Source organism: Onychostruthus taczanowskii, unplaced genomic scaffold (genome assembly GCF_017590055.1).
Source record: "Onychostruthus taczanowskii isolate IOZ18803 unplaced genomic scaffold, ASM1759005v1 scaffold28, whole genome shotgun sequence".
NCBI classification, from domain to species: Eukaryota; Metazoa; Chordata; class Aves; order Passeriformes; family Passeridae; genus Onychostruthus; species Onychostruthus taczanowskii.
Window position 1 is genome coordinate 6,254,256 of NW_024500128.1, and position 25,077 is coordinate 6,279,332.

Sequence of the window (25,077 nt, forward strand, 5' to 3'; positions counted from 1 at the left end):
ACTGGGTGCTTGTCAGGGCCAGTTCATGACTACATGAAAAACCTGAATGTACATCAGTCTATGGGGCCTGATGAGACACATCCCAGAATACTGAGGGAATTGCCTGATGTAGTTGCCAAGCCCCTCTCCATGATATTTGAAAAGTCATGGCAGCCCACGAAGTCCCAAGTGACCTCTTTAAAAAGGGTGGAAAGGAGGACCCTGAGAAGTACTGACCTGTCAGCCTCACCTCTGTGCCTGGGAAGAACATGGAACAGATCCTGCTAGAAGCTGCAGTGGGCATGTGGAAGACAGGGAAATGATTCAGAACAGCCAACACTACTTCACCAGGGACAGGTCTTGCCTCACCAACCCAGTGGCCTCCTGTGATGGAGTGACTACAGCAGTGGACAAGGTGAGGGCTATGGGTTGTTTATCTGGACTGCTGTAAAGCCTTTGACATGGCTCCTCACACTATCATTCTCTCTAAAGTGGAGAGAGATGGATTCGATGTGTGGACTGTTAGACAGATTAGTAAGTAGTTGCATGGGTCCCATCTGGTCAATGGACATCAGTGACAAGTGGTGTCCCCCTGAGGTCTGCACTGGGACCAAGTGCTATTTAATATTTTTATTAAGGACATCAGTGGAGTGATCAAGTGCACCCTCAACAAATTTGCAGATGACACCAAGCTAAGTGGTGTGGTTGACACACTCAAAGGACAGGATGCCATCCAGAGGAACCTGGATAGGCTGGAGAAGTGGGCCCATGAGAATCTTGTGAGGTTTAACGAGACCAAGTTCAAGGTGCTGCTCTTGGGTTGGGGCAACCCCTGGTATCAGCACAGGCTGGGGGATGAACTGATGGAGAACAGCCCTGGGGAGAAGGACTTGGGGGTGCTCGTGGATGAGAGGCTGGACACAACCCAGCAATGTGCATCTGCAGCCCAGAAAGCCAAACATGTTCTGGGCTGCATCCAAAGCAGCGTGGCCGGCAGGGCAAGGGGAGGGATTCTGTCCCTCTGCTCTGCTCTGCTCTGCTGAGACCCCGCTGCAGTGCTGCATCCAGCTCTGGGGTCGCAGCACAGGAAGGACATGGACCTGTTGCAGTGAGTCCAGAGGAGGCCAGCAAGACAATTAGAGGGATGGAGCAGCTCTTCTGTGAGAAAAGGCTGAAGGAATTGGGATTGTTCAGCCTGGAAAAGAGAAGGCTTCAGGGTGACCTAATTGCAGGCTTCCAGCATCTGAAGGGAACCTACAAGAAAGATGGAGAAGAACTATTTACAAGGGGGAATGGATTCAAACTGAAAGAGAGTAGATTTAGACTAGATACTAGGAAGAAATTCTTTACTGTGAAGGTGATGAGGCACTGGCACTGGTTGCCCAGAGAAGTTGTGGATGTCTCAGTCCTGAAAGTGTTCAAGACCAGGTTTGTTTGGGCTCAAAGCAGCCTGGTCTAGTGAAATATATCCCTGCCCATGACACGGAGCTGCAGCTAGATGATCTTTGAAGTCCCTTCCAACCCAAATCGTTCTGCGATTCTGTGTTTTCTCTGTGTCATTTGGAAAGGTCCCCTGCCAGGTTGCAAATCCCTGTGACAGCACTGGTGTGCATCAATAAGCATTTGCCAACACAGCCTCGTGTCTTTGAGAGCTTGATCTAAAATGGAACATTTGCGATCGGACTTTAAATTAGCAAATACTCGAAGTCGCGCACGTTGTGTGTATGCAAGTAGAGTGACAAAACCCCTTTTGCAGGGGGTCAGTTGCCGTGTTTCCCAGGTCCAGCAGCTCCGCTCCCAAGAGCTGCGAGTAATCTCCGGGAAATGGCGGGGTTGTGTCTGCGTGTTTACGACTCTCGGGGACCGCCCGTGTCCAGTGCTACCTTCGGGAGCGGAGGAGCGCCAGGAGGGCCAGGGGCAGCGCCACGTCGCACCTCCGGCCCGGGAAGGGAGCGGGCGGCGGCGGGGCGGGAGCGGCGGTGCCACCGCTGCGCTCCGGACTGCGCAGCCCCGCGGCGGGCGGGGGGAGCCGGCGCCGGGGCTGCTCCTCCCCCGTCCCGGGTGGGAGCGCTTCGTCCACGTTTGCAAGTTTGCGGCGGTGGGAGGAGGAGGAGGAGCGGGCGGGCCGGGGCGGGCGGCTTTTTTCCCTTCCCTCTTTTCCTTCCCTCCATTCCCTCCCTTCCCTCCATCCTTCCTTCCTCCCCTCCCCGCCGAGCGCGCCCTGTGGCTGCCCCGCTCGCTGCGCTCCATGGCGGGGCCGGCGGCCGTGCGGCAGCGGGGCCCGGGCTGCGGGTCGCTGCTGCTGCTGCTGCCGGCGCTGCTGGAGAGCTGGGCGGCCTGCCAGGCGCCGCCGGTGCCCGCCGCCGAAATCCCTCCGGACGGCACCGAGCTCGGCGTCGAGCGGCGCTTCGTGCCCGAGAGCTGCCCGCGGGCCGTGCGCCCCGGAGACTTCGTGCGCTACCACTACCTGGGCGCCTTCCCCGACGGCACCCGCTTCGACTCCAGGTCTGGCACAAGCCTGCCTTTGGTTGGGCGCTGTGAGAGGGAGAGGAGGGCAGCCAGAGGTGCTGTCCCCCACGAGGGCGGTTTTTTTGTGGATTGCAGAGATTGTGGCGCTGGGTGGAGGTTCCGTTCAGGTTCCCCTCTTATCCCAGCAGTGCCCCGTGGGCGCTTTTGGGATGAGCAGTTGGAAGCAGGTCAGCGGTAGGATGGGCAGTGTATACATGCGGGACATACAGATCACCATGAGAAGTTGCCTTTGAGATACGAAGGGCAGAGAGCTGGGGTGTGACTGCTGGGGACATGGGGCAAGACCTCTGTAGTGGCTGGGTCCAGTCTGCAGTAGTTTGCTTGCCCTCTTGCATTCCTACCGCGTTCTTTCAGCTGCTTCTCCAAGGCGCTGAATGGAGCTTTTCTGCTCCAAGAGTGAAGACCTCAAAGTTATTTAGCTAGTCTTAGCCCGGCAAACAGGAGTGTATATGGTGTCACAGTCTCTCACAGTAGTGATTTCCTGCCTGTTTCATTCTGTACATTTCCTATGTCTTTTCCAGGCTCAAACCTACTCGAATACGATTGGTTCTGAATTACTATCCCTGCCAGAAATATAGGAATTATCAGGCTGTACTTACATAGAATTTTTTGGATACTTTATCCTTGAATAAATGTGACCTATGTACAGTGAAGTGCCTGGCTGCTTTCCTGCTGTTATTTTGGGATCAGGAAGCCTAAATAGTGGGATCAGGAGATTGTGGAGGATGCTGCTACTGCTGCTAGCTTATTTGTTTTTTCTTACTTCATTCATTGCCACTGATCAAAGTATTATTTAGAAAAATGAAGCAAAATGCATTTTCAGTAATCCTGGTAATCTCCCTTGTGCTTCAAGGAAAATTTACAGCCTTAGGGAAATAGCTGTCCTTCAAAGCTCAGTTCTCCCTCTGGAGCTGTCTGTAGTTAGTATGCCAGTAGTGCCATGGAACCAACACTTCGACTAAAATGTGGGATGTGATAGCTGGCACTTCAGCTGGTGTTGGTGCACTGTCAGTGAAAATTCACAGACGGTGAATCCATTGGCAGCTGATGGGCTTGGAACATAAGTTTTAGCTGTGGATGTGGAGACACACCCTCGTGGCATCCTCGTGGCTTATTTTATAAATATGTGACAGTGGGAAAACTGGCCGTGCGTTCAGCAGTGTGTTGCTGATTGCTGCTTGTGCATTGAGGCAGGGCACCTGGAGGGGCTGCCCAGGTGCTGGCTCTCATTTTAGTTCCTTGTCATTTCGTTCTGAATTGCTTGGGGCAGGAACAGATAGTGCAGAACTGTACAGCATTTATCCCCTTGGATCCTCTAAATATTAGTAAATAAGAAGTAATGGTGATAGTCTAGTCCACATTGAATATTTTTGTGGCTGCCTTAATTTCAAAAGGGTGCAAAATATCAGGTTTGTTCAGCTTGGGCTTTTTTTCTAGATGGCAGCTCATGTTGATGTACACTTTTGTTATTCACTACGATCTTTTTTAAGACTGATGACAGTGTTTAATTCTGTTAAGACATGGAAAAATAGGAGGATTTTGTCTTCTGTAGGTTAATAGAAGAAATATTTTGGAGTATTTGTTCTAAAGTCTTTGATGTTCCCTGCCTATAAGTTAAAGAGATTTAGTCAGTTAAAATAAGCCCATTTTCTTACCTGTTTTTTTTGTTTGTTTGCTTGCTTTTTTTTTAAAGTTTATGAGCATGCTTACCAACATCAGTTCAATCGAACACTACTATGAAGTCAGTCTAGAAAATACTCTAGATGTTGAGCTAAAGGTAGTTTTGCTTTGTTCCTTCTTCAGCTCTTAAAAATGTTCTTGAGGTTTAAAATTAATTTTCTGTATTTCCAAGGAGCAGGTACCAATACTGCTCCTCACGTTACCAGGCTGTTGACAAAGTTTTAGTAATCATGACTGTGTTACATAAATTAGCATATTATTGTCATTAGCTGTTTATATTTTTTTTTGTATCAGCATTTGCAGTTTTTATTCCAATGGCCATAAAATTATTTGCATTTAAAAGTCTGAATTTAATTGCCTAGTCATCTCCTATTAATTGGTCAATTCCACTAATAGAAGCAAATTTTGCTTAGTTTTAAGGAATTCGTAAAGTCAGTCCTGCAAAGCTGCATGGTCTGATCAGTGCTTTGTTCAGTTCTCTGCTTTGCATCAATGTTCTCTTAATTGTACATTTATTTTACTAAAAAGAAAGCTCTTCTGTTCTAAGTTCATCCCAGATGTATTGCCAAGCTTTGTCAATTGCTACAAAATACTATTTTGGAGGGTTTCTTAGAATCTATTATATTACTAGTCTTAACATCTAATTTATGGTTTTGTGTGTATAATATAATTTGTCAGGGCTTAATTTAAATATTTTCCATCCTTTCCTGGGAGTGGGAATGTGAAATGTGAAATGCTCAGTAATAGAGGGTTGTCTACTTTTAAGGGAAATGTTTGTCAGAAGAAAAAAAAAAGATGGAGCAAACAGAGAGTTCATATTTGAGAGATTCAAGGCTGTGGGACTGTTAGGAGGCTCAGTATGTTGTGGAAGTGATGTGTACAGTCTTGGAAGGAAAGTTTGACATCATTTCCCTAGGGATGTCTAGCTACTGGCTGCTTTCCAGAATTTTAGCATGCAAAAGGCACAAGCTTTTTTTTTTTTTTTTTTTTTTTTCCCCCCAGGTCTGACTTTTATATATATATATATAAATGTAAACAAAAAAGTCCTTGAAATTATAAAAGGGATTTGGGAAAATGGAAGTTGGAAAAGATTAAAAATAAGCATGAAGCTTTTGAGGTGCTTCTTGACATGTGTTTATATATTACTTTAAAAAGTTCAGTAGCATTAATTCAGGCACATCAAAGTGGGGCCATTGTGCAGATTTAAAGTGGCTCAACAAACCATGTAGAGTAGTGTTCTGCTGTGGTAATGCTGCTGTTCTCTATCCTCTCTGGAAAATGAAGTCATTGAAGCATAATTTCTTTTATCTTTTGAATATTCATGTATCATCACAGAGGAGAATAATTTGTTTCTTGATTCTTGGTCTGGCAAACCTGCCATTTAAAACGTCTTTGTGCTTTAAATGTTGGAAGTGAAGGAGAAAATAAATAACCTGTTGGCAAATCCCACAGCTACTGCTTAAAAAGGCATCTTTTCCGTCTCCCTTTCTCCCGCAGAGATTGGAAGTGTGATGTCTCACATTGTAAAGCTTTAGGTCTTACATAATATTTTTGTGATGTTACTGACTGAAATCAATATGCCGAGATCTACCGTGGGAGCATTATCCTTTCATATCTCATAACAGTGTTTAATTTTTCCTTTTCTTCCTTAATTTTCCGGTGCTGCTTTTAATGTCAGTGTGTCAGTTAGCTGTTTGTGGTTCTGGCCTTCATGGTAGTACCCATTGCACTCTGCTAGAATGTGTTTTGGATAGGTGATGAGCAGTGAACAGAAAGAGAACTGTGCTGAAGTCTCAGGAACACCTTGGATTTGCCTCTTCCTTTAGGAGCTGATCCTTTAGGAGCTGATCCTTTAGGACTGATAAAGTTATGCTGACAGGACAAGAGAGAGACAGGGTGCAGTTAACTCTCTCTCTTTCAAAAAAAGCCAAAACAACCAAACAGTGCAAAGGGATGTAAATGAACCACTAACATTCTTGCCTGCTTTTCCCCCTTCAGCTATGACAGGGGATCCACATTCAACGTGTTTGTGGGCAAAGGTCAGCTTATCGCTGGGATGGACCAAGCTCTGGTGGGCATGTGTGTGAACGAGCGCCGGTTTGTGAAAATTCCCCCTAAGCTTGCCTATGGGAGTGAAGGCGTCCGTAAGTACAGCACCGGGCTAGCTGCTTGGGTAAGGGATTCCACAGAGCAGATAGGAAACGGAGCAGCAGAAGAGAAGGGTAGGAATGCAGGTAGTGAATTTCTGGGAGGTTATCCCTTGTTCTTCAGAGGTGTTTGTTAAGCCTGTAGCCTAAAGGAGTCTCTCCAGACTGCCTCTGCATGCTGAAGGAAGAGCAGTTTGCTGCAGAAGACCTTCAGGTCCTTCACTTTTGCTATGAAAATTAACTATTTATTTATATCTACCTCCCTCTTAAATACTTAATTAAGCCAAAGTTGTGGTTTGGCGTTGCAGTGTTGCACAAGATCTTGTCAGTTCCAAAAGTATCTTTGTTCTGGAGCCTCAGAGAGGCAACAAGTGCTAACTCAAGAGAGTTTGGCTGATGGACAGCTGTAATAAGAGTTCATCTTGCTGGATTTCCCCCCCATAAATAGCTGCAGCAATGGCAAGGGGTCAAGAAGCTGTAAGCACAACAGGAAATAAGGTGTACATGATGCAGTTTTTTTAGGGTATGCATGGATTGGTTCCTTTTCACAGGTACCTTGTATAAAAAGGGAAAGAAAACTGTGTGTATTGTTTTGCTTTTGCAGCCGGTGTGATACCCCCCAATGCTGTGCTCCATTTCGACGTGCTCCTGATAGATCTGTGGAACTCGGAGGACGAAGTGCAGGTTCAGACTTACTTCAAACCTGAGAAGTGTCCTCGGACAGTCCAGGTGTCTGACTTTGTACGGTACCACTACAATGGAACATTCCTAGATGGGACCCTGTTTGATTCAAGGTATGCAGCTGGGTTGTGTCTTTGTGTAGTTTCATATGTATCTCACCATCATTTGCTCCCCTTTTACCTGTGTAACAATTAATGCTAACTGCCCAGAAACACAGGAAATTACATCTGGCATTGGATGTATGTTAGTAATTTTTTCAGGGATTATAGGATAGCAGTACTGACTCAAACCAATGAAACTGTGCATTATTTCTTTGTGGGCATTACCAATCCGGATGCTTTTTAAATTTTAAATTTCGTTCCCTGTATGTATATTACTATTTATTGAAGTCAGCTAAAAGTCTCTATAACCAGTGTAGCTGTTCAGATTAGATACAAGTTTTGTAAACTTAGCAGGGTTTGTAATGAAAGTGAGCCACTAACACTTTCTTACTGAGATTTTAAGTGTACAGCATCTGTGCTTCATTAGAACCCAGTGGAAAATGATGCTTTAGTAACAGCTGCCTGAGAGCTACTTTCCAAAGCCTCTGTGAGGTTCCTGACATAGCTAGGCACTCTGGAAAACTTCCCAGCCAGCCCTTGGCAAATGAAGGACAGATACTTTTGGACTAGCAAGTTGTGAGTTACACTGCACATAGTATGTGGATTTAAAGGTTAATATTGTTCTTCCCTGTGCCAGTCTGACGTTTGGCTGTGGTTGTTTTTTCTTTCTCATGTTTAGCCATAATCGGATGCGAACTTATGATACCTACGTGGGAATCGGATGGCTGATTCCTGGTATGGACCAGGGTCTCTTGGGAATGTGTGTAGGGGAGAAGCGCATTATCACAATACCGCCTTTCCTGGCATATGGAGAAGATGGAGATGGTAAAAGTTATTCCTTTAGTTGTTCCTCTTTTTTTCAATCCCAAGTCATGCATATTTTAAAACAAACTTTCTGTATTTTAAATTATTGCCCTGTTCAGAGAGACACTGCTTAACAGACATACTGTTGATACAACTGTAGTATTTATATACTGAAATTTTATTTCAGTCAGGGAATATAATCTGTGATTAATGTCTAGTGGCACCAAACACTTGAAGACGGGTGACTATATAATCCTTTAGACTGCCACAGAAAGCAGAAAAATTTTAAGAAAAAATATGTTAAATGTATTTTTAATTCCAGATGGGTTTTGTTGTTTTTTCTTAACAAATGCCCTAGTGGTAACTACAAAATAGATTGTCTTGTGAGACTGTGCAGCCTGCAGATCATACATAGATGTCCCCATGTTAAATAATGGGGCAGTTAGGTGTAGTTTGTGACTTTTGCTTATATTCTTTCTCTGCTCTGTGTCTGTGATGTACAAGGGTTCATACCCCTTCTGTGGCTTCATTACCATTAACTGTGAGGCTGCCGTTAACTGAAGAGGCCTTTGTTTTCAGTGAGGCAGTGCCATCACTCTGGGAATAGAAGGAAATTACTCATTTGGAGAATTCAGTTAAAAAAAAAAAAACTTGAACCAAAAAATGGCTGACTAGAAGCAAATTTGCAGAGAGACCTGGATAAATTAGAGGACTGGGCAATCACAGCTATATGAAATTAAGCAAACTGGATTCTGCACCTGGGATGGGGCAACCCTGGTTGTGTGCACAGACTGGGGAATGAGAGGCTGGAGAGCAGCACTATGGGAAGGCACCTGGGGCTCCTGGTGGATGGCAAGTTGGCCATGAGTCAGCAGTGCCCTGGCAGCCAGGAGGGCAAACCTGGGGAGCATCAGGTACAGCATGGACAGCTGGGCAAGGGAGGGGATTGCCCTGCTCTGCTCTGCTCTGCACTGGGGCAGCCTCACCTCAAGTGCTGAGTGCAGTTTTGGGTTCAAAAATATAAGATATTAAGCTATTGCAGAGAGTCCAAAGGAGGGCAGTGATGGTGGTGGAGGGCCTTGAGGGGAAGCAGTGCAGAAAGCAGCTGAGGTCAGTTGGTCTCTTCAGCCTGGAGAAGACTGAGGGGAGGCCTCCCTGCAGTCTGCAGCTTCCCCATGAGGGGAAGAGGAGCGGTAGGCACTGAGCTCTTCTCTGGTGACAAGTGATAGGACCTCTGAAGTTCTGTTAGAGGAGGTTTGGATTGGATGTTAGGAAGAGGTTCCTCACTCAGAGAGTGGCTGGGCACTGTAACAGGCTCCCCAGGGAAGTGGTCACAGCCTGACAGAATTCAGAAAGTGCTTGGACAATGCTTTCAGGCCCATGATGTGGCTCTTGGGGTGCCCTGTGCAGGACCAGTAGTTGGATTGATGATTGAAGTGAGTCCCTTCCAACTCAAATAATCCATTATTCTAATTTATTTTGGGAGGGGAGGTGCTTGTTATTTGGCAATACATTACTTTTCTTCAACAAACATGTTTAAGTTTCTGCTAGAACACCTGCTGTTTCTTACCAATTTTCTGCTCTAACACTTTTGTAGGTAAGGAGATCCCTGGCCAAGCTTCCCTTGTCTTTGATGTGGTTTTGCTGGATCTACATAACCCCAAGGATGGTATTGCTATTGAGAACCAGCTCGTGCCTGAATCTTGTGAGCGGAGAAGCCAGACAGGAGACTTTCTGCGATACCATTACAATGGCACACTTTTGGATGGCACATTATTTGATTCCAGGTAACCAAAACATTCAACTCTACAGACTGCATTTCCAGTTTGACTGATCTGTCGTGTCTGTAATATGTTCAAACACAGTTCATACTGTTTGAACATATGTTCAAACCTTCCTTTTTGAAAATTTTGAGTGGAGGTGGAGTCTTTTTAAAAGACTCATAGAAAACTTTTCCATATGGGAAGGAAAAGAGCTGTTTTGTGCCATGTCATTGTCACAGACGCCATCTAGGGGTAGTGGCCCACCCAGTGAAGCCAAGTGCTTTAGGCACACAAGCACAAGAAGATTCTGCACCATAGGGTTTATCTGCCAAACAGGTAATACCACTGAAGAGAGAGAAAATTACTATGATGCCATTTTATGTCCTGAGAATTGTGAGTCAGTGTGCTAGTGGCTAGTGTGAGGTTTGTCAATTTATACTTGGAAACTTCTTGCATTTTGAAGGCTGATGTCTTTCAAGACTGAATTATAGGATTGCAGAATTCAATAAGAGGGCTTTCTGTGACAGTAAATTCAAAGCTCTATGGGAACATGAACCTTGTGTACAGAATCATATGAGTAATACCCTTGTAGATTTCTGTGACCTTGGCTGCTTCTGGTGGAACAGTACTATCCCACTCCAGCTTTCGGAACAGCTGGCAAAAGTAGCTAAAAGGAGGTGAGAATGAGCCAATGTAAAGTGTTTTACAAAATAAGCTCAGAGAAAAATGTTTAGCACTACTGCAGCAGCCATCTCTGTAGACCTTGATTTACAATTTGTGAAAGCTTATAAGTTAAGAACTCAAAGCTTATACACAGTGTACCTATTTCTATTTTTTGAGATATGAGTATCTTCCCCAGTAACTAATCAATTTTTGAAAATAGCTGTAGCATTTATATGAGGGTTGTTGTCAAGAAATAGTAATAAATGCTTTGTCGACAGCAGCCTCTACATCATTCTGAAGTGCTGAGAGTTGTTAGAGAGCTTGTTCACTGAAACATGGTATCCTGACCTCCTCCAGAATTTATAAATGGAGAAACAGAACTGCTAACAATAGGGATTGAAAACCCTGGAGCTATCCAGAACAACGTTTCTCACTAGTACAAGGAGCATGCCAAAAGCTCTCGGGATGGCTGGGGTTGAGAGCTCTAATAATATTTTCCTTTGCCTTTTTACTTTGAAATACTCGGCTGCAGAACTGCCCTGGGCAGCTCAGCCAAGGCTGTTTGGACTTAGAGCAGTTGAATAAACCTCTGAATTACATCAGGGTCTGGTCTTGTATTGGTTTAATTCTTTCCCAGAACTACCTTGTAAAGATGAACTAAAACCTTTCTGCCTTCTCCTTCTTGGGCTGTGCCTTTGTGTAACGCGCCTTGAAGAAAGGCAGAAGACCGTCATGCCCACGTAAGAAACATCATTTGTAGTTGTAGCCTTGTTTTGTTCTATCATGAGGTGTTGAAGCAGGTCCTTCAACCTGTGTGTTAAGTGGCTGGCTGAAGTGTTGATATGGTTTTGTTGTTGTGACTCATTTTAATATTGAGCATCCCATGAGAACCTAGTTATCCCACCTGCTCCTTCTAGTAGTTGAACTACATAGCTGTGGTTGCAAAATGAGCTGGGTGTCTCATGGAAATGAAGCACTTATCAACCACAGCTAGTTGATAAGTGCTTATTAAAGTAGTTTCAGGGCAGAGGAAATTTTGAAGGAGTAAACCTTTTTTTTTCAGTTACTTGTCAAAACCTGTTTTCTGTTTCATTTAAAATACATAAATAAGTGTGATTTTTCTTTCTAGATACAGTAGAAATGAATTTGCAAATCTGCTGGCTGTTCACTAGCCAGGGTCTCAGTGCTGGGTAATCAGTGACCCATGTGTTACTGACTGATGAAACTTGGTGGCCTGGATTCATGGAATGTAGTTCCTTTGTGCCTCCCTGGTGCTGGTTAATGACTGTGTGTTTGACTTTAAATGGTGTTGCAGAGCTATTGCAAGAGCCCATGATTTCTTGAGTGTACCTGACACTGCTGAAATGCACATATTTTCCGTAGTTATTCCCGAAACCGTACATACGACACCTATGTTGGGAAAGGTTACGTGATTGCTGGAATGGATGAAGGTTTGCTAGGTGTATGCACTGGTGAAAAAAGAAGAATAATAATCCCCCCTCATCTTGGATATGGAGAAGAAGGGAGAGGTGAGCTTGGCTTTGCATTCAAGTCTTCTGTAGTTAAACCTTTATCGCTTAGTTAATCTGTGTATATTTTCGTTTTCCTGGCATTTGAAGGGTTTATTAATTAGTTCATTATTTTCTTCATTATCAAACTGACACGACCACATCCAGAATTTGTGGGATTATTTTGATTAGCTAAATCGGTAGGACAATAAAATACAGAACAATCTCACATGTAACTGGTAGCCTGAACTCATTTGGGTAATTGGTGTTTCAGGCAGACTGGTACTTGGATGCCAGGAGCTCTGCAGTGTGCGATCTTCCTTGCTGCATGTCTTAAACTCTCTATCCTGAGGGAGTTCATCATGCAAAGTTTTCTTCCCCATTCCTTCCACAGCCACAGGTTTTGTGGACTTCTAAGCCACCTCTGTAATGGTGGATGCCTGTAACAGCGGTGAAGTAACCACGTATATGTAACATACAATTAACATTTCTTTGGGAAAACTCATTGCTGTCTGAACAGATAGCTGGGAGAGGCTGAATGTGATAACCCTTCTGGCTGATCACAGCGTTGTGGCTGGTGTTTCAAAAAGTGCCCCCTGGGATGTTACTTGGATAAGTGATTTAGAAAAAAAGCCTTTCTTGTGGGAATGCAAGTTCCATGCTGATGATTTGGAATTAGACTCCTTACTGACAAACCCCAATCCTAGGCCTGGATGTGTTTTGTTAATCCTGGTAATGCACCTAATCCTGGGAAGAGGGGGAAGAAGTTGCCTGCTTTTACTGTATTTTAAGGAACTGTAACCTTTTACATTTAATGACGTTCCTTGAAACAAGAGTTCTTGAGAATTTTGATGATCAATGTTGAATTGGTACGTGAAACACAATTGAGTTATTTAGGATAGTCCCAGGAAATACATGGCTATTGCTTCATTTGTGCATAATTTTAAATTCAGGATAACAAAAGTTTTTCCTTCACCATTGAATGGAGTGCATGCTTAGTGCTTTTTCACTGGTTGTCTTTCCTACTCTGGATGCAGCTTGCGTCTGTCACATCCTTTAATTCTGAATGAGAAGAGCAAAATGCCTCAGTAGCAGGCGCAGCAGGAGTGCATATTCCTACAGGGTGCAGTACCTGGACATCATCTGCCTGTTTGGGAACCATTTCTTTCTCTATTTGTCTAATTTGCTTCCTGTTTAGGAAAGATTCCAGGATCTGCAGTGCTGGTCTTTGACATCCACGTGGTGGACTTCCACAACCCCTCGGATTCGGTCAGCATTACTGTTCACTACAAACCTTCCAACTGCACCGTACTGAGCAAGAAGGGAGATTACCTGAAATACCACTACAATGCTTCGCTCCTGGATGGAACCTTGCTGGACTCCACGTAGGTATTTGAATGATCTTGTAAGGAAAATACTCCCAGCAGCAGTGAAGGCAAGAATGAATTCCCTGCAAAGGAAGCTAGCAGGGAATAAAGATTTTTTTTTTTTTTTAATGAGTATTTGTGTAGAATGTATTCTTCTCTTTATGGCTACCTGGCAAAGGTGCTGAAGAGGAGGAGAATTTTAAGGCAATCTGTCATAGCATGATGAGAGAACCAAGAACAAAAAGGATGTAGCAGTGTGTTGGTGAAGAAAGTAAACAGTATGTGTGGAGTGATGAAACTTGTTGCATGGCATTCTGTTTGAATGGACCAGTTCAAGTGTCTGGGTGAGTCATGCCAGGACAACACAGGTCTGACCATGAATGAACTGTCCAGGTTTATTCAGTTTCTTGAGCAGGATTTGTGCTCTGTATTATTGTCTCTGATTCAGTGCTCCTGAGAGAGGTCTGTTGTTGTGGACTTATTAAAGATACCTTGAGTGTGGTTTATAGTAAATGGTCACCTGTCATGTCTGTAGCACACCTTGCTGCTTCTGTATTGTAGTGTGGCTTTAAGTGTCAGCATGGAGAAACTGTCAGAGGCCTTGATTGTGACTGCGAGGATAATATGTCTTTTCCTCCTCTCGGCAATAGATTTATGAGGGAAGCAAAAGATTTGCTCCAGTCTGTCTCCTGTAGCACTGAAGTGAGCCTGGCACACAGCTACAAGAGTATTTCTGTTAGCTTCCTTTTCTTTTTGCCTTAATTGTTTGAATAGTGCAAGTCATCCAAACAACATTTTATTTTTTGGAAGGGAAGCTGGGAAAAGCTATTTTTAACCAGGTTATAATTAACACAGGAAGTAGCTCATAAGTTTCACAGTGTACACAATAGCTTGCAGAGCTGAAAAGCTGCCTTAATTTGGAGCACGTGCTGCTATGCTGTAGGCAAGGATGTATACAAGTGACGTGTTTGGATTCAAAACAGTTTCTATGTCAGGAATGCTCAATTTCCATTTTGTAGCAGGAACCAAGGGATGTCGAGACCATCTTACTCACAGCAGTTTTTTGAGAATGAAAGATCATGAATCATGTGCTCCTAATTTTAAGGCTGACCTCTTAGCCACTGAATAGTTTTCTTTCCAAATAATACTCTGTTGTACAAGCATGTCCTGCAGAGGCACAGCCAAGCCAAATAACCAAAGAAAGGCAACCAATAGAATAAAGAGCCTTAATGCTGCACACTGCCTTTAGAATCACAATATATGCTTGACTTCTGGGCTTTTAACTGGTGGTATTTTCTAATTTTAGAAATAAGCCACAGGCAGCAAGGTAAAATTCAAAATTTAATATGGTTAAACAGCAGTAGTTATTTGTGTTGATAGCTACTACATTACAGTGACTGATTTCATTAAAGAGATGGCTGATCCATGAGAATGCACTCAGATCCCTCTACGGAGTTGATGGTACTGGGATGAATGTACATCTGGAATTCTTACATCTGCTGAAAAGTCCAATTACAACAGTTAAAAATATGTGAAAGGCAAAAGCCCTATTTCAAGATAAAATACCTTGGAGTTGTCATTGGCACAATTAATGATTTTAATTGGATTTCATCCAAGAAGCCTATAATTTTAGTGGCAGAGGACTTGTCTGTTTGGTGCTCGCTGTAACTTGAGAACAACTTCAGGTAACTGTTTGGTAGAACAAAGCATTGGGTATTAAGTTAATTTTTGACAATGACAGGACACTACTAGAAACTGCTACTTCCATGGTAATTTTGAACAACAGAAATTTTCTATTTTATGCTGATTTTAAAATTTATTTTATTTTTCCTTCCTTTCCAGACACAGCCTTGGCAAGACCTACAACATAGTTCTGGGATCTGGTCAGGTGGTGTTGGGGATGGACATGGGCCTTCAGGACATGTGTGTTGGGGAGCGACGGACAGTCGTTATCCCACCTCACCTCGGCTATGGAGAAGATGGTGTTGGTGAGTGCACATGCACTTAGCATCTCTAGGGTGACTGAAACACAGGCATGCATGTTTTATTAGCTGCCTGAGTGGATTTTTTTAGAGGTTTTTCATGTCCTTATTTTAGACACTCCCCCTCTTCCCTGTTCCCCAGTGGACATGCTGTCTGTGTTGCATTTCAAGTCATGCTGCTGCTGTGGCCAACAGAAAGACCGTCAGAGTACAAAAGGGAGCACGTGCCCCCAGTAATGTTGCTTTGTCAGAACAGAAAGCTCCAGGCAAGTCTGGTGTTGCAGAGGGATGCAAACACAGTTTTCCATGATAGGGAGTTGGGTGCTTGTATGTGGACATGTGGCATGTTATTCAGGAGACAGAGCTGCAGGGGACTGGTCAGCCCTAATACATAAACTGAGTGTAAGATGGATGTGAAACAGTGCAGTTAAAACTCCAACACAAATACATTTTGAGGCAGCTTTAGGGCATTAAGGCTTATCAATTTTTAATGACATGGACAGCAGTAAAAAGAATGATATAGAAATGACAATAACTTTTATGTCCAGGTACGTTATTTCTGGTCTTGCTGGTTAAAAGGTTTGAGGGAAAGGAGTCTATCATGAGATCACCAAGATCACCAATTTCTGATGTCTATGGAAATAGTTGCATAAATAGCTGGGTTCTTTGAATAGCTCCAGAACAGTTTGTAGTTTATAAAGACTGTCAGGCATCACATGCAGAGCTTAATGGAGAATTAATTTGCATTAAGAGATAATAATATATTTCCACTTGTACCTGTCTTCTGTGAAAAATTGGGAGTTTAATATATATACAATGGTTTATACAAGATTATATCTATTATACATTATATGTAATTGCTTAGCCATACTTAATAAATTAGAAATTTCCTCATAACATGAAAAGTTTACTGTGTAAAATACTTGTCATAAGTATTTGCCATTGTTCAGGGTACGTTTGATGCACGTTCTGAAACATTGCATGATTTGTTACTGTGTTGGTTTATACCCAGCTATCCAAAGAAATTGCTTGTTTGCAGTCTCTTGCAAACAGATTCGAGGTGAGCTTGATTTTTCTTTTTCAAGACTAAATTAAACTCCTTCCATGGTTTCCCTGAGGTAATATCCCCAGCTGTAGAGTCACACAGAGGGACGCTGATACACAGTGTATTGGTGAGATAAAGGAAAATGGATTATTCCCACAAGTGTAGTTTTTGAAAGTAAAAAAAAAGGATGCAGTTTGAATCACGGAATTATAGAATGGTTTGGATTGGAAGGGACCTTAAAGATCAGCTAGTTCCAACCCCCCTGCCATGGCTAGACACCTTCCACTGGAACATTTTGCTCAGGGCCCCACCCCAACCTGGCCTTGAACATTCCTAGGAATAGGGCATCCATGCTTCTGTGGGCAATCTGTTCCAGTGCCTCAAGTTTTATTATGAAAGGTTCCTTTTATGATCACTCTTGGTGAAGTGATCACGAAGATTTGATGGGCTAGGGATCACACTAGAGAAGCGCCTTTTGGAGCAGGAAGATAAATTTAATTGTGGATTAAAATGAAATATCCCCTTCAATGTAAGTGAGAATAAATACCCCTCTTTGTCATTTGTTGTGACAGAAGGAGAAGTGCCTGGTAGTGCTGTATTAGTTTTCGACATCGAACTGCTGGAATTGGTGTCTGGTTTGCCTGAAGGATACATGTTTGTATGGAATGGGGAAGTCTCTCCCAACCTTTTTGAAGAAATAGACCAGAATCATGATGGAGAGGTTCTTTTGGAAGAGGTAAGCTGAGATGATGTAAACAACTGCAGTGGTTTTCTTCTACCACTATCAATGCCAGTGTTGAAGGATGGAGTCTTGCCTCATTTTCTTCCCTTCTCCTTCTGGAATAGTGTTTGTCATCAAGGGAACAGGAAGGCAGGGTATCAGCTAAAACATGGCTATTCAGCTTTAGAGTTAAAGCAAAAAGGACTGTGGCCATACTGAATGGCCATACTGCATAAGATCACTTTCTATTGTGGTTTCCTTGGTCAACAACAAATCCTTAGGACATAAGTGTAAGAGGTAGAGTTGGTATCCAACATTTCTTTGCTGTATCAGCCTTCTTGGTTCTGTCTCAGTGTTAATTGGCAGTTTGTGGTGAATTCTTGAGCCAAAGCTGAGCCTGCAGCAATGCATCCAGGAACTGTCTAATCTCTTCTGGAGCCTGGCAGTGCCAGTGGCCACTCCTTACACATGAGAATTGTGTTCTGTGCAGGCCAGTTCTTCTTCCTTGCTTTTAAAATCTGCATTGTGAGGATGTCATTGTGTGCCCCAGTTGAAAGCCACTTGCTTTTGCCGTACCACCTCTGATAACATAAACCTCTGTGAGATGTTCCTCTGCCTTTTCTTTTAACTCAAATTCTATTTTTTATTCTCTTCTGAAGTCTTCTTTGTCACCTTTCTCTATCCTTCTGTTTTGTCTTTTCTTCTTTGTCCCTTCTTTTCTCCCTAGAGTGAGGCTGCCTGCAGTGCTCACAGGGCAGGCTGCGGCCCTGTGGAACAGCATGAAATGCCTTTGAGGATTTAGAAACCTAATATGGTAAAATGGAATTCTTGTTTTCCCTTTTCCTAGCACTCTCTTACACCTCTTTGTTTTCCTTCCATCTCCATCTTCTCTCTTATGCTTACCTTCATATCTGTTTTTGCAGAGAAGAAAAAAGCTTTTACTGGTTTAGAGAAGGAGGTAGGGTGAGGCTGTTGCTGTCCACATCAGCAATCATTCTTGTGTGTTGCTCCCTCTAAGATGCAGGTGGGTTTCTGTTTTACAGTGTGAGCTTCATGTATTGCCGTGCAGAATTACTGCCCTCCATCTGTATAGAGCTGTTACTATGCCCAGCTGTCCAACCCATCTTCCTCCTAAATTATGAAAAAGAACTTTTCTTGTTATGGGTCCAAAACCCACTGGAATGAGTGAGGAAATCCCTGCTGAGCTCCACACATTTAACCTCACGTGTCTGTTCTAATTAGTTCAGTTTGGGTGGTAAACTTTATAGGGTAGTAACAGTGTCCTATGTACACTTAATGAGTAGTAAAATGCTGGATGCTCTTCATTTTCAAATGTCCTTTTCACTGTGAGCTGTTTTCTTCTCCTTCCCCCCCCCCTTTTAGTTTTCAGAGTACATCCAAACTCAAGTTGATACTGGCAAGGGAAAATTGGCTCCTGGCTTTGATTTTGACAAGATTGTTAAAAATATGTTCACCAATCAAGACCGGGATGGAAATGGTAAAGTTACCGCTGAAGAATTCAAGTTGAAAGATCAGGAGGCCAAAGAGGAGCACGATGAACTGTAAAGATAAGGAAAAAACCAAGAATCCTGAGCTGACCTACTGTTCAAATGTGTACCAGAAGGAGTTTTGGCAAGCATGGTTTGGAAGGATAGCCCTCGGATAGCCTGTGTCTGCCTCTGCCTGGGTGTGGGTAGGCTGTTAAAATAGGAACAGATTTTCAGTTGGAATTGTTAGGTATATCTGAAAAAAGTGTTAAGTGCCTCAAGGTGGGATGTATAGACAGGTGTGTCCTGCTGTATGTGGTGCCGTGAACCACATGTGTGTGTGGGGTCTGCTTTTATGCTGAAGATCCAAAGTTCTCAATGAACAATTCACGGTCGGTTGGGTGGATGGTAGAGAGAAAACCTACAAAGTGCTTTTAAAAGAGTTTTAAAAAACCTTCTGTATCAGAAATATTTGTGTAGGAAAATGAACCAAAATATTCCCTGTAACAATAACCTGTAAAAGTTGTCAGCTGTTGATCCCAGTTCCTTTCAGAAGGCATGAGCACTCTTCCCAGTAACAACCAAACTCACATGGATTTTTGCCAGCACAAAATCTGATTTGCAAATTGCTGAACCATGGCTGTGCCATTGCAGAATTTACGTAAGCTGTGACTTAAATTAAACAGACCTAGAATTGATACTGTGTATGTGTTGGGTTTTTACTTCACAGAATAAAAGCTTCCTATGATCTGTACTGTCCTGAATTAGTAACCTTGACTCTTGCTGGCCAGTGTTCCCATCAGTCATTCAAAAACCTTTCTAGTCACAACCTTATTTATAGTTTTGTTAGACATTAAATATTAACATACAGGGCCCAAATGCGGTCATAAATACTGGACACAGTTGGTTTTGTGTTGGGCTTCTGTCTCCTGTTTTGGGAATTGATAGATTAAGGAGTAAGTACTTAGAGTGTAAGCAGCAGAGCAGTCTGCAGTGGCAAACAAACAGACAGACAGTGATAGAATCAAGGAACAGACCCATCTGTTTGTGTGTGCTAATGCTCTGGCCCAGCCCTCAACACAAAGTCATCTTTGGGAGTGCTGCTCAGATTCTGTGACTTGAGGCAGTCACCCGTTATCTCACCAAATGCAGCAGAGCTGCTCCCTACCAAATACATGGAACAAACCCATTTTCTGGAAGGCCGTGGGATCCCCCTCAGTACACAGCATGCAAAGAGCACAAACACACAGAGTGAGACACTGTCAGGGAGGAGTGGGCAGGGAGTTGTATTTCCATTATAAGCTTTGTGTCTAGTTTCTTGCTTTCCTTGATCTGTACATGTGGGATGTAAGCTCCCTGAGATGCTCTTTCTAAAAATTGGTATTTCAGTTGGATGAGAACATTTTGTATTGGTTTTTAATGCAGTTCTTACAAAAAGTGCAGTGAAATATTTTTTTGAGTTTGATACCATTAAATGTTGGATAACTGATCTTTTTGTTAAATAAAATATTGATCAACTATTACTTTTAAAGTTTCTTTTCTCTTTCTGGAGTTTTGATGGGTTGAGACCATGAGTTGAAGCAAATGCCCTTCCTGCAGCTCTCTTCTCCTGTACACAGCAGGCTTACCCTGAATATGTTCAATACTGCTATTAATGTTCAGAAAAAAATATTTAAAATGAAATATTTAAAAATCATTAATGGATGATTTTATACCAGATGTAGAAGTTGTGGCTATCAGGGACAGGCACTTTCATTCCAGAGTTTGGGTCCAGAATGGCTCCTTACCATCTTGTGAAAGCAGCTCTCTCAGCAGACTGTTTTTCCCTTTTACTTTCTTGGAAGCAGGTTGCTCACTTTTTGCTGTGGTTCCCTTCTGTGTGCTGACAAAGCTGAGAGAAGGAGTGGGAAGCAAATTGTGACTGGAGTACTGCCAGAAGCAGAATTCAATGTGGAAACAGCTCCTTACTCTGTTCTTGTATGTACCCCCAAAAACCAAGTCTGTCTTGTGCATATCCCCTCCCTCCTTTTGCGGGGATGGAACTCTATGGTTTTTAAGGTCCCTTACAACCCAAACCATTCTGTGGTATCCTAAATAAATGTCTTGTCTGAGAAAAACTTAGTGAATGAGCCCAATGTTTCTGCATGGAGGAACATTCCAGATGGATCCCAGGAGATGGGCTGAAGAGTTCCTAGTAAACCAGGATAACAGACTTGTCTTCCACTGCAGATGCTGGAGAAGGAGCAGCACTGAACTGCTGTCAATTGGTGATCCTAAAAATTGCTGTGCTATTTTTTTTGAAGGGCTTGTCAGTGATGGGATAGCAGGGATGACTTTGCCAATGCCTCTGGCTAGGGTAGGTACATCTGAAATTCTTATGCCATTGCTCCTTAGGACTTGGCAAACATGGCTCATGATCCAGCTAAAGATGTTTTTCTTTTAAGAGGAAGTTTTTGTTGCCTCCTCACCTCATCCCTCCAAGCCTGCAGGTTGCCATTTTAGAAATAATAATGCAGCTTTGGGGAAAATCAGAGAATATATGGAAAAATTTGCTATAAAATAATGGTGTTTATATGGGGCATTGCCCAGACAAATCCAAAAGAGGCCAGGTCTGCTTGGCTGTTTTAGGCTAAACTGCTTAAAATCCACAATTTCTGATCACTAACATAGGAAAAGGACTGGGTCTTTTGGCAGCTATTGGCTTCTCCCTTGAAGGAAGGCTTGGGGCCACCTTCCTCTGTGTCAAAAAGCAAATTTTTTTTTAAGGAGAAACTAGCTATTTAGAATTAATCTACCTATCTATTTACAATTCATTTATTTATTAGCATTTTATTGTTAGTACTTAGAATTTACCTATGTAGAATTTATCTATTAGTATCTACTATCTCTTAGTATTTAGAATTCACCTGTTTAGAATTATCTATAGAATCTATCTATTTTGGATTTATTTATTTATAGAATTAGTATCTAGGTAGTTTTTTACCATACTTAACTGAGATTACTTTATAAAAATACTGATAGCTCTCAAGGGTCATTAAGAACCAGATGTAACTGGGCTCAGCTAACGAGGGGCTCTCCAGAACTCAGGCTGTTTCTACTCCTCTAATGAAACAGGCAGCTGCTATTCTCAGAGCTGGCAGCTGACTGCTGTTAGGAAAGAAGTTGCTGGCAGCCAAGGCTGGCAATTGGTGACTGAATTGTCAGGGGCTCAGTGGAAAAGAAAAGCAACAGGGGTGCGTACCCAGAAAACCCCAGGTATTTATGAATATTTTTTCTGTGTGATTTTTGTGTCCTAATTAGATAGCAATGCTTTCTGCTGTGTGACTCTATCTGGTGCAAGTATAGCAGACATTATACTTAAATCAGAAATTGCTGTGGTTGAACTTCAACATAATGTTTTTCTTTGTGGAAAAAATATTTGGATTTTCCTTAAAACTTGAAAATGACACATTTAGCTAGTACAGGGCGCAAGTTTTTAGCTCAGTTCAGCACTACCAGTATTTGTTTGACAGTGGGAGGACATTTGAGCTGGCTGCAACACCTGCTAAGAGGAGGATTCATTTTCAGCTAAATAAAGGTCCCAATACTTGACCTTGGACATGTACTACAGACAGAACAGATATTGTGAGTAGAGGAAGAAAAAAAGAGTAACAAATCCACTTATTTTTGTTTATTCTTTTAACTTTAGATATACTCTTTTGGCTATGGGAGAATGGTCTGGGAAATGCATATCTTTCTTTCCAAACTAAATCATAAATTAAATACGTTTTTAGGGTTGCAAAATGTTTCTGGTCAGAAATTTTATTTGGAAAGACATACTACTCACAGTATTTCTTTCTTAAAACAGAAGAATCTCAATAGCAATTGCAAGAATTAGATTGGCTGAAGGATGGCTTAACCTGTAGGTGTAGAGTTAATTTTGTTTGCAGTTAATTTTGGTCATGGTTTTGGAGAGGCAACTGGTAATACAAATTCTAATTTCTATACAACAGTCTAGTGATAAAACAATGGGATTTTGATAAAGTGGAGAAGCATATTTAAAAATGCATCTTGTGTTTTCCCTTAATGTAAGGGAAAACTTACAAGTAATTTACCCTAAGCAAGAGTTATGGTTGGCAGTGGGATGTGAGATGAACAGACAATAATAATCTGTACAGCACAATGGAGGTTTTTAAAATCTGACCTCCTGGTTCAGGTTGATTGCATAAATGACTGTTTTTTCTATAAAGTTGTATAAATGGCATTTAAAGAAGTAAATTATTTGGCACGGAGATACCCCTTGTACAGCAAATGGGTTCTATCAAGGAGCTGCAATGTGGCTGAACTGCTTTCAAGTCCTAGAAAAGGTTTACTGCTCTAGCAGATCCTTAAAACAGGTCTGAGACTAAGAGGATTTAATGATAGGAGAAAAGTGTGCTGGAGATCTTAACTTATCTGCATCTTTGTGGAAGGGCAAGAATCATTTAAGTGATTGTCATTATGGACTGAACATTTGGTGACTGAACATTCATTGTCCACCTGCTTGGAGGTGAGGTTGGAAAATCTTCCTTACGTAATGCTTGAAAGATGGTGGTCATCTGAAATCCTCTACCAGTTTTAGATGTCCATGTAGTTGAAAACCATCTCATTTCCTTCTGATATGGGTGGGTTCTAGGGAGACTGAATATAAATTTCAGTAATTACTGAATTCAGTAATTCAGATTAAGATGTAGTTGGAGATCTGTTTTGGTAACTGCTTTTAAAGATGCTTCCTGGTCCTTTGCTATATTACTCTGCATATGCTCTTCTATGTGGTTTTGTTTGTTTATTTGTTGGGGTTTTTTTAATTGTGGGTTGAACAAGATCTTCATCATGCTGAAGGAGTGGTGGCTTGCTCACCTGCTGAGTGAGGCTGAGGAAAAATTCCAGAGAGAGGATCAGTGAGTTTATGTGTATCCTGAGGCAAGTTTGATGAAAACATGGGACACACTTCCCTTCTCAGAAACACGGCACAGGGACACCAGACCTGCCCCCCTCCTTTTCACCAGTGCTGAGATAATCAGGGAAATCCATTACACCTGTAGTCAGAGTGCCAGAGAGTGTTGCTGACACATCTCGTGCTGTGAAGCTGTGACTATCAGCTACACTTCACATTCTCTAAATTGTAGCTGTTATCTGTATTCCAAAGATAAACTGCCTGTAAATGGAAAACTTTGTCCCAGTGTAAACTTTGGTAGTAATGCCTGGTAATTAGACTCTTGCAGCTAGAGGCTGGTTGAGTAAGCAGTGCATCCAAACACCCTGATGTTTTTCAGAAGGCCTTTGCCTTTTGGACTTTTATTTGGCAGCTATGACAAAAGAGCCAGCATGATTGCCTGTTTAAAAAAGCTCTAAACCCAAGATTCACTAACCCTACTCCCTCCTCCCAAAACTGTAATATTAGCCTAGTCAACCTAAGTTCTGCAGGTGCCTAAAACCCCAAATGTAAGCTGTTAAAGAAACTGTGTCTGCAGAGCTCCCCTGGAAATGCTGTAGCATTCCCCAAATCCTTGCTGTGCCCAGGTGGTGCAGACCAAGCCAGTGGGTGGGCAGCTCATGCGATGCCTGTGAGGAGTCCCACGTAGCATAGCCCTGCTTGTCCTGCCCATGGTGCTGAAGCTGCAGTGCAGGCACAAGGGAGGCTGTAGGGAGGCTGCTCCCTCTCTCTGTTTTGCCATGACCATCCTGCCCTCCTTCCTGCCCCAGGAAAATGGAGGAGACAGGGAGAGAGGCCACAGGGACTGGGCCAAACTTCATACCCAGTCTCTGTGACTGCCGACTCAGCGGGTGTCACTGCTGCCTTCAAGCTCTGTCCATCTTTTGCCTTTGGCTGACAGGCTCTTAGCAGCTGTTGCTCCCATCTCCTCCTGTCCCTGGCACTGCCAGCGTGCCTTCAGCTCTTCCAGTTTGCTGCTGCTGCCTGAGTCACGCCTCTGGAATGGAAGGCAGCCAAGGCACTATCCTCAAGATCCTCATCTTGACTGTCCTACTGGTTTTCTTCTCAAGGGTCCCACCTCTGGCCTCCTGGCTGCCCCTGTCTCAGGCGTAGGGAATTGCATGACTGTAGGCTTTGTACAAGGAGGACATCATCCCTCAAACACTCTGCCTGTTCAGATGCAGGATGGAATTTCTAAAAGGTCCCTGTGCTCAGCAGTTCCCAGATAGCACGGCATGTGCCGTGAGATTTATGAAAGAATGCTCACACTACCTCAGATTTTGCACTGAGCCTCTACCCTGCATTCAAAGTACAGGGATGATTAATGTCATTTTTCTGCAGAGGATGCAGAGGTGGGGTATGGAACTGTCCTCTCTCTTCCCTTCTTGGAAAAGTTCTGGCAGTGGTAGTAACAGATGTAAAGCTGCTGATTTGGAAAAAGATGTGTCTGGTGATACCAAGTCAGAATTTTAAGAACAGATCAGAGGCTGTAAGGAAAGAGGCCATTTCTTGAGATGTGTTTTAATTCTGGTGGAAGAGAATGCAGATCTAAACTCTCCCACATTTTCATTACAATTCCTCAGGGAACGGAAGGTGGCACTGTTGCTGCTCTATATAAAAGAAAGCAAAGGGGAACAATGATTATATTGCGCATTAGGGGAGTTGC

At 42.9% G+C, this 25,077-nt stretch overlaps 1 protein-coding gene across 2 annotated transcripts; it reads left to right on the forward strand.

The window, feature by feature from the left end:
• Positions 1-1,952: 1,952 nt before the first annotated feature.
• On the forward strand, positions 1,953-19,980 carry FKBP9 (FKBP prolyl isomerase 9). 2 transcript variants are annotated; one of them, XM_041407875.1, is made up of 11 exons: positions 1,953-2,484; positions 6,187-6,332; positions 6,940-7,129; positions 7,797-7,942; positions 9,519-9,708; positions 11,731-11,876; positions 13,054-13,240; positions 15,065-15,210; positions 16,822-16,985; positions 17,698-17,784; positions 17,894-18,330. In XM_041407875.1, the coding sequence occupies exons 1-10, from the start codon at positions 2,228-2,230 to the stop codon at positions 17,770-17,772; spliced, it is 1,647 nt and encodes a 548-aa protein (XP_041263809.1). In that variant the 5' UTR covers positions 1,953-2,227; the 3' UTR covers positions 17,773-17,784; positions 17,894-18,330. The 2 variants fall into 2 exon arrangements, with proteins under 2 accessions (XP_041263809.1, XP_041263808.1); XM_041407874.1 differs by lacking the exons at positions 17,698-17,784; positions 17,894-18,330 and adding an exon at positions 18,354-19,980.
• Positions 19,981-25,077: the final 5,097 nt, after the last annotated feature.